Source organism: Diadema setosum, chromosome 15, assembly GCF_964275005.1.
Source record: "Diadema setosum chromosome 15, eeDiaSeto1, whole genome shotgun sequence".
Classification (NCBI taxonomy): domain Eukaryota; kingdom Metazoa; phylum Echinodermata; class Echinoidea; order Diadematoida; family Diadematidae; genus Diadema; species Diadema setosum.
The window spans coordinates 33,536,279-33,545,993 of NC_092699.1; the positions used below are offsets into that span (position 1 = coordinate 33,536,279).

The 9,715-nt window shown below is 38.5% G+C and overlaps 1 protein-coding gene across 1 annotated transcript in view; it reads left to right on the forward strand.

Annotated features, from left to right (window-relative positions):
- The window catches only part of LOC140239120 (E3 ubiquitin-protein ligase MIB2-like), a 29,033-nt gene extending 20,146 nt beyond the window's left edge, over positions 1-8,887 (forward strand). The window contains exons 13-20 of the mRNA XM_072319008.1: positions 1,059-1,185; positions 2,287-2,496; positions 2,863-3,041; positions 3,525-3,664; positions 4,838-5,027; positions 6,026-6,140; positions 7,906-8,025; positions 8,474-8,887. Of these exons, the coding sequence (XP_072175109.1) occupies positions 1,059-1,185; positions 2,287-2,496; positions 2,863-3,041; positions 3,525-3,664; positions 4,838-5,027; positions 6,026-6,140; positions 7,906-8,025; positions 8,474-8,887 (1,495 nt within the window). The remainder of the gene's footprint in view (positions 1-1,058; positions 1,186-2,286; positions 2,497-2,862; positions 3,042-3,524; positions 3,665-4,837; positions 5,028-6,025; positions 6,141-7,905; positions 8,026-8,473) is intronic.
- Positions 8,888-9,715: the final 828 nt, after the last annotated feature.

The window sequence follows — 9,715 nt, forward strand, 5'->3', positions numbered from 1 at the left end:
TGAATAATCATGGACAATGTGGTTATCTCTAACGATCCCTGCTCAGTCAGTGTATTTATGACAGCAAGTTTATCACATATTGGATTACCTTTTATTGTACACTTGGGAAAACTGATATAGAATAACGTACAAGTTGTGAAAACTTTTCGATTCCTTTAATTTGTTTTACAGTTATAAGAGAAAAATGAAATTTTGAACTTGAAGTTTGAATTTTATTTTGTGCAACTCAGCTATGAATATACATCATAAATGTACAGAGCAAATAACATAATTATACCAAGAATAAAATATAATATAGATCAATGAGACAATAGAGTTAAAAAGTATAATTCACAGTCATTGGTACGCTGCTATATAATTGTGCAGCGATATTCATGACTTACTGGATTACGTTAAGGAGACTGTAATACATGTGACAAAATAATGGGAAAAAATAGGGCATTGGATCGCCCTTCCCACACACTAATACAACATAAATATGTAATACATATTCCATGGACTGTTAAGTGGGTAAGACTACAGAGAAATACTGAAATTCGTTCTTATTTTAAATAGTTCATCGCTGTCCCACACCTTTCCCGGCCAGAAAAGTGAATAAATGCTGTCACCGAATCCCCTGCCAAAAATATTCCTTTTTTGTCGTATAGTTACGTTCAGTTACGGTTACTTGCGTATAAGTTTGCATCCGTGAAGTTCCCCAGGCTTGGCGCGGTCATTTTGCGTTTCTTTACGGATTAGTTACGGACAGTTACGTCTATACATACGACACTGCGGATGCCTGCGTCCACGCTGCGCCCCCCTGCGTCCACTCATCCGCATCAATCCATGGCGGACGTAACCCATCGTAAAGCACTGTGTGACTGGGGCATTAGCGTTGAGTTACGTAGTGTTGCGTGCAGTGACTACGCAACACTACACAACTATACTATACTTGTGTGAAACCACCTTATATTAAAATGTTCGACCTTCTGAGTCTTTGACAAACCTTAGTAGGCCTATCTTTAATTTTCAATGTGACGGGAAAGTGACTTGATTATGATTCGCTCTCATGTTTTCAGCGCGACGAGGAAGGTTCTTGCTAAGAAGCGCTCCCTGGTTGATATCCGGAAAGAAGATGGATACTCGGCACTTCACCTCGCGGCTTTAAGCGACCATCGCAACATCGTCCAGATACTCGTCACAGAGGTTCGATTTAGCAACAGTTCTCATGCTATACAGAACATCTTCATTACTCCTTAAGATCATTCTTACCCATGCCAAATCTATTTGAGTGCATGGCCCACATTTCTACGAACGTGTTTTTTACTTGGGACTCTCTTTTCCAGAAATATATACAATAATTTTGAAGAAATAGTTTCATATTAAAGGCCTGTGTATGTTAACACTTATTTACTTATGTTAGCCATTTACGTTAACTTTAACTACTCTGATTTGTTGGAATTGTTGTATATTTGAGAAAAAACCCCTCTTGATTCTGGGAATAAAATTTGAAATTGAATTAAATTGAATTAGATTTATAAGTTCAGTTATTGAGGAGAGATAATAATAATCCACTGTATCGATCAAAGATGAGCTCTCTCTCCCATACACACACACACACACACACGCTCTCTCTCTCTCTCTCTCTCTTTCTATATATATATATAGGCTATATGTGTATGTTTGTGTGTATGGAAATGCAGAAAAACAAAAGTGAATATCAATATCGGCATATATTTAATAGCCAGGGGGCATGAATGAATGAAATGGCGCCCATTGATCATTTGAAAACCCAATGAAATATCAACAGTAAGTACTTGATTATCACAGCACGTGACTAGTTTTGAATGCAAACGATGAATTTGTTTCCGTTTGAATTGTGTTGAAAAAAGGGTAATTTAGGAAAGTTTAGTTCGTAAGCTGGAAGGATACTTCTGAACTAATGACATCATCACGTTGCCGTATCTGCCTAAGCAACTACGATCACAATCATTAAAAAAAAATTAATAAATGGTGGTTTCAACAACTTCAAATTTAAGATCAGCTATGGTGCAGCTAAATATGAGTCATCCAGCCATCTCGTCAGAAGGAAGATGAAAAAGGAAATAAACAAAAAACATACTGTATGTGTGTGTTTACTCAAAATTCACTTCAATTTCACTCTAAATTCACTCTGTTTTGTATTCACTCCTTTAAGAGTGAATATTTTCACTCGATTTTTTTAGAGAGTAAAATGATACGTTTAAAGGTTTATTGTTTGTTCCACTTCAAGTGGAACCTGCTAGGATGACTCTTTTTCTAACGCAGGGGCAATGTGCCATCGACTTGTACAACGACGAGCACCAGACTGCTCTAGTGCTCGCTATTCTCCATGGCCGCCCCCTCGTCGTAGAGGACCTCGTCGACCACGGCGCTGATGTCAACACCTGTGATGGCGATGGCGACACGTGTTTGCACCTGGCTATCATGAAACATCGACAAGGCCAGGGGGTACCTGATACGCAGGTTCTGAGGAAGGTGAGTGCCACCAGTGTAATCCCAGTGCTGGGGACATGGAATCGATGGGAGGGGGCGGCAAAAACAAAACAAAACCGAAAAAAAAGAAAAAAAGAGAGAGAAAAAAAAGCAGGAAGAATACTATATAGTAGGCCCTACTCATAAATTCCCTTGGGTTTTACATCTTTTTATTTTTTCAGTCGAACGGAGAGGAGATTAGCCCAATTGGTCCTAGGGGGCCTTTGCTCCGGTAACAAATAAAATGTCTTCATTTTTAGGAACCAGTATAGACATTATATTAGATGGATGAGATTCCACCACTTTACTTTCAAGAAAAATATAATAAATTCTGTGCTATTTTGGGTTTATCTTTTTTTTAAACTATAGTTCCGTCATAAGTACAGAGACAATGGAATCACAACGCCACTGACTGCTTTAATGTGCTACCTGGTGCAGCAGGGCGCCGATGTCGAGAAAACGAACTTGAAGAAGCGAACCCCTCTCTCCTATCTCAAAGAAGTAGCAATTCGAAAAGTTTTGGAACACATCGCTCGTAAAAGGGAAAGGTAATGTTGATTTCTATTCGGTTTTCTTTTTTTTTGCTTGCACATTTGTTTACTCTTTTTCTGCTTTCTCAGCCTTCGTGTGTCATAAACTGTTATTTGTTTTGTCTGCACTCGGTATATGCAGTGGAGTAGAATACATAGTAGTCATATTTTGTAGTAATTGCAACATACAAATTATACTTTGCTTTAATAGTGGTGGCTGTACAGTGACCATTGTGTGTATATACATTATATGTGGAACATATTCTTTAAGTTTCAAAACATCCTTTATCGCCTGCTTTCAAATGCGGCTGTTGTCGCGATGCCCCATTTATGAATTAATATCCAGCAACTAATGGAATTGGCAGGTCTACTAAATTTAGTCTAAGTGGAAAGAATGGGTATTCTTTCCGATAACATTGGATAAACTGAATCGAAAGAAATGGTATTCTTCTTCACAAGTGAATTATCTCTTGTGAACTACGTTTCATTCTCTCTCTGAAGACCCGAATCAGGCGACAGTTCCATGTTAGAAGTGGGAAAGGCTGCAGGAAGCGGAGGAGGAGGAGGAGGGAATGACGAATTTGGCAACCAAACAGGGGAGGGCTTGCCGCAGCCGCAGTCACCGGTACAAGCCACACACTGTAAGCCCGGACTTATTAGTGGAATTAACCCCAAATATACATGTGGATTAAGTGAATGCAGCAATGTTAGTAGAACACAACCTCAGTGAAATTTGAGGAAAATCGGACAATCCGTTCAAAAGATATGAATTTTTGAAATTTGGTGACGAGACCGCTGGGTCAGAAGACTACCACAGATCATTAGATCACATACAAGTATGCACTACAATATAAAAAATAAGTATAAAGAAAATTCCACAAAATATCATTTCATTGAAAAATTCACATTCCCTAGACTTCTTACTGACATATATCTATAGGGTAATAATATTCCCACTGTTTCGGAAAGAGGTAAGTTTAGTGCTCTTTCACTATGCTAGAAAAGTGAAAACAATGATTTTCTTTATATTTTATTTATATGGTAGTCCTTTATGTGATGTCGTAATCCGTAGTATAGTCTTCTGATTCAGCAGTCTCATCACCAAAACTTCAAAAATTCATAACTTTTGAACGAATTGTCCGATTCTCCACAAATCCCACTGATGTATTCTACTAATATTGCCCAATCATTCACTCAATCGACATGTATTCTTGGGGTTGATCTGCAGATATTCTAGCTATGACAAAGACATTTACGACACAAATGTCTCTTAACATGACAAATGCTGTCAAAGCCCTCAGAGATACAAAATTAGGTTTGTATTTTAAAAGATTTCATTTGCAAGTTCAGTTTCTTTTGGATTATTGTGAGGAAAGAAAACCTACGTAAAAACGTGAAATTAACAACATTAACCCTTTCAGGAGTTCTGCTGCGTAAAAATAGTTGCATATGTATTTTGAAAATATAATCATAAAAGAAATGTTTTAGAAAATTTCACCCCAAATGCTTATTCTAATCCAGAGTTATTGCAAAATTTATACAGATAGACCGATTCCAGGGTAAAAATCGGCTATCTTCAAGATAGCCGATTTTACCGTGTAAAACGAACGTCAAGTGTCACCGTGCTTTTACCACGCTATGATACCTATTGCTACGTTTATTGTCGCTAGTACAGAGAGGACAACTTACATTAAACTGAGACTATGAAAGTGTCATCACAATCCCACATTTATTTTTTCTTCTGTATAATGCGCCGGAATTCGCTACAGATCCGACTGCAATGTATTATTTTTGATCGTCCAACATGTCAAAAGGCGAATCGTTTACAGGCGTCCACAAGATTGAAGATCCGGACAAGGATTTGGAACAGGGAGAGGTGATAGGCAGGGGAGGCTTTGGAGAGGTGCGCAAGGGGCGGTGGAGAGGTACGGAAGTGGCCATCAAGATCATGTGTTCGGAGGGAAGTCGCCAGGATGTCGTAGAGTCTGAAGTGTCAATTCACAAGTGAGTTTGGATGAAAAACAAAAGTTTATACAAAACAAGAACGTCCTTGTACTCACTAGAATACTCAACAGAGTAATGACGCGTTTAGACTGAGCTCAGTACGGGCAGTAGTTTGCTATGGTACGCCAAAAGGGAACCATGTCTGCATGGTTCTGTTAAAATGAATCCATGCGATACAAAATAACCCAAAATATTGTTCTTATGTCACAATCAAAAGCAACAAAAATAAAAAGTAACAAAATTACTAGCGAGGAAGTGATATTGTAATAGAACCAGACATGGTTCCTTTCGGCGCACCATAGCAAAAACCGCGTTCCATGACCCAAGATGACCCGTGCCGGATTTCGTGTAAACGCAGCTTAACGAGGTCAAACCAGAGAAAATGAAGTTTAAAGGCACACGGACCAGGGACTCAAGAGGGCGCTATACTCAGAGTCATGATGATCGCCGCCATTTTCACTGCAAAGATTGGCTATAAATGTTAAGTTTTTTTTTCAGATTGCCAGTCAAAATCGATATCTTGCGCATAATTACGGCGAAGGCTGTATTTTGTCCGGGTTCAAAAGTTGGACACATTTCACTCATTATGTTCACACCCCCAATCAATAGACAACGCGAAATTGACATTAGCTTCGACCATATGCAACGGCGCTCTCTTGAATTCTGTTTCGTTACCTTTTCCTGTTAACTCATTATTTTATCTATTTATCTTTTTCCATACATTATTGACTTAATACTTGCATTGCACTGCCTTGATGTATACTTTGTAGTACATGTACATGAAATGTACCGTCAAGGGGGGGGGGGGGGTGGATTGTATCATACGTGTACAAGCTCGCTTTTAAGTAGCTCCTTTATTTTAATTTCTGGTTTTTTTTAATGAGACAAAATGAGTTTCTATGAAATATACGATTATTTTGACGCTTACTATGTTCCTACACATTCTTTGGATATGAAATTCAAACAAAAAGTGAATCTGTGCGTGTTTTCTATCCAAGACGGGCCATTCATCCCAATATTGTCCAGTTGATGGCGGTCGGTCACAAACTAAACCAGGCTGTTCTTGTGATGCAGCTAATCCGTGGGAAGAACCTCATGAATATCATATTTGAAGTAAGTGCGGATAAGCCATGCACGGTCTCGACACTTAGTTTCTTCATAGGCATGTAAGTTTGATAATTTAGGCAGTTAAGTTAATGAGCTCCTTTGTGGAGATAATTATGAGCTCCCTCGTGGAGACGATATGAGCTCCCTCGTGGAGACTTGGTACATACATATATATGATAATCTTGTTTATATTTTTTCTAAGATTTATAATGTGTGTTTTATGTTAAGTGCTGTCTGGGGCAAATTATTTGTATAGGGCCCCATTTTTTTTTCTCTCTCTTTCTATAAAACAACAACAACAACAACATTTAAGTTTAATTTCATTGTTTCCAATATTTTTTTTCTACTGCTCTGTGATTTCTTGTTACAATGACTTTAACACGAGAGATAACCATGAGAAATGATCACAAAACAAAAAGAGAAAATCATAGAGGATCCAATAATTCATGATATACTTTTACATCTGACAACAGCAAAATTGATTTTGGAGACTAAAGTGATTTTGTACTCTAAAATCTTTTAGAAGCTCTTTAACATAATGTAACGAAGAAATGAATAAAGATCTATAGGGGTTTTGCTCACATGGGTAAAACCTCACTCCTTCAATACAACGGAAAGGAAATGCTCTTAGTTTTCCTCGCCTACAAAACAACACGAGATGAACCAAAGTACACTGTATGTTTGTTTGTTGATCTATTTTCTTCTAACATAATCTAATACATAGATAAAACATTATTTTCAGTAATATCACCGAAACTGTCATTATACAGATTATGATATACATGATTCAAAGAAAGAAAATAAGATAATGTGTGATTTTTTTTTTCGATTAAGAAAATATATATCGTATTATCAAATTTTTAATTAACTCATTAAGAAATTATGCAGTAGAAGGACTGCCTTTATAGGCAGATGCTTGAACCCGTGGCAGCCCAGGAAGCCTATACCTACATAATTATTATACATGTATTATAAAAAGCAGAAAAGGGGAAAAGACTTGAACATAAAGACGTGAACATAAATAATTAGATTTTATATTTTACTTCATAGACATTAACAAATATACATAATGTATGGTAAATTATTATCATGATGACACATTGTAACAGGTCGGTCAAGAAAAAAAATGAAAATGACGATGATTGTGATAGTGAATGATGGTGAATGTGATGGGGATAAAATGACCTGGTAAGCAGAGAATATTTGCAGTAGTTTCAAATGTAATTCATAGCAAAAAAGAGAAAGAAAAAAAAAAACCGCCACCTTATCCGACCAGAACAAAATCTATATTCACAGATTGTAGTCGTACAGTAACATATCAGTTTTCAACGTAGCCTTAAAAGAATAATACAACGTTTTACATGACTTAACATAATCTGGAAGTGTGTTCCAAAGGTGTAGTCCAATATGTGATACGGATTTTTGTGCAATAAATACATTCATGAAATTGGGATTTACTGAATGAAAATGCTGCAAATTTCGGGGGTAAAAATGAAAAGTATTCACGAGCATTAATTCTTTCTAGGGCTTCTTATCCCGTATCATCAGTGGCGGTTCCAGGCGGGGGCGCACCGGTCGAGGCCCCCTTTATTTTTTGTAAACACAAAAGAAAAAAAAAATGGAAGGGAGGGCGGGCGTCGTGTTTAATTTTATAAAGGCGCCTCTCTTTTCGGGATTCCTGGATCCGCACCTGATCATAGCTACATAGATTTTTCTAATCATTAATTCCCTGTCCACTTGGTCACTCACGTTGAACGTTTTCTCCCCGCAGGATGGCAACCCGCTCTCATTCGAGCAGAGGGTCCGAGTGTCCAGTGAACTCTTGTCGGCTGTGACTTATCTCCATCACTGCAAAATTCTTCATCTCGACATAAAGCCGGGCAATGTCATTGTGAGTGCATCCTTTTCACCTTGACTGAAAGTACCCTGATGGTAGGGCCTATGTAAAGTGCTCGATACCTAAAAGTGACTGTTATTAATGGGTAAAAGATTGTATGTTTCTTGCGTTGTTGTTGTTGTTGTTGTTGTTGTTGTTGTTGTTGTTTTTTGCTGGGAGCTTGATAGGGTTTGAAGTCAGAAATGTGGTATTAACTGAAGAGAGGATCGTTTATCTTTGATACGACAACTAACCTGTAGGTATAAACCCCAAAGAAGCTGGTGCACATTATGCAGGTGAATGGTGCAATGTAGCAGGAAGATGCAATTTGGGTAGGTGAAGGCATTCTGTTACTCACAATTATATTCTTATACTCATTGACACCTTAAAAATGTCGTCTTCCCTTTCCCCTTAATTTTTCTCTGTGGCTTTGCTTCATTATTCAAATCTCCCTCCATTGCAGCTCGAGGCTGCAACTTCCAGACCTTACCTCTGTGATCTCGGTCTAGCTCACATCAAGACTCGCTCCGCTATGTCCTCTACGCTCATTGGGGCGCGTGGAACGCCCAGATATATGTCGCCGGAAGCAATCTGCCCAGATGAGAGAGGGAACATGATGAAAGTAACATCAGCCAGTGATGTGTGGTCTCTAGCTGGTACCCTGCTTGAGCTCTTCACTGGCAAACCTCTATGGCCTCCAATGAATCAATACGCCCTTGTTGGAAAATTCATGAGGGGTGATGTAACCCCGTCAGAAGTCAAAGGCAAAAATCTGGACGATCGAGTTAAGGCTATGATCTCACCATGTTTCCAGAAAGACCCAAAGGATAGACCTACGGCTGACATATTGATGCAGGGATTCAGTGGATTAGCTTAACCAGCAAATGACCAGAATACGCTATGTATCTCTGGTATATGCCCTGGTAAGCTACTGCTTCAAGTCCGTTATGCCCACCAGACTTTGCATTTTGTGAACATTGTTTATTTCCTTCAAGACATCACTATTATCGCACATAAAATGAATGGCGCATCTGTGAGAGGAAAAGAAAAGTTATCAAACATTATCATTACATTGTTGTGCACCACCTACTAGTAATTCCTGCAATGGTTTACATAAACATCAGAACAAATAGCAGAATTTCCACATAGCTGCCTGTAAATTCGATTCTGCTCCAACGCTGATAGGTACAGTTAATTCAGTGTAAATCAGGGTATAGCTGTCTCATTTTGGGGCATTAGAATGATGTAATGCCCCATTTGAACAGGACATTTAGAGCGCTCTTAACTCTGTAAGGTAGAGCAGAGGAAGTGGCTCCGAACAATGCTAAAACGCTCTTGTATGGCCTTCTAGAGGTTAGGTTCAGGATTGCTCCCTATGAAGCATTCTGAACTGTGTATACACAATGCACAAACCTGTTATGAGCGTTATGAGCTCTCCGCAAGTGGTGTGCGGTGAGCACTGCATAATTATGCATGCTCGGAAGTTCTCACCCTCCCAAATGTTACCAGGATAGTTACGCCTTTTTCACATTCTGCTTGTGTGTGCTGTCGGTAGGCGGTGACTCTTTGTATGAACAAACTCAAAGGGGCATTTAAGACAAAGTGCGTTAGGAAAACTCCTATGCCCAAATTAGTGTATACATGGGGTATTTGATAAGCCTCTTAAAGTATAATTCCTAAATTATACAAGTAATAAGAAGTATAA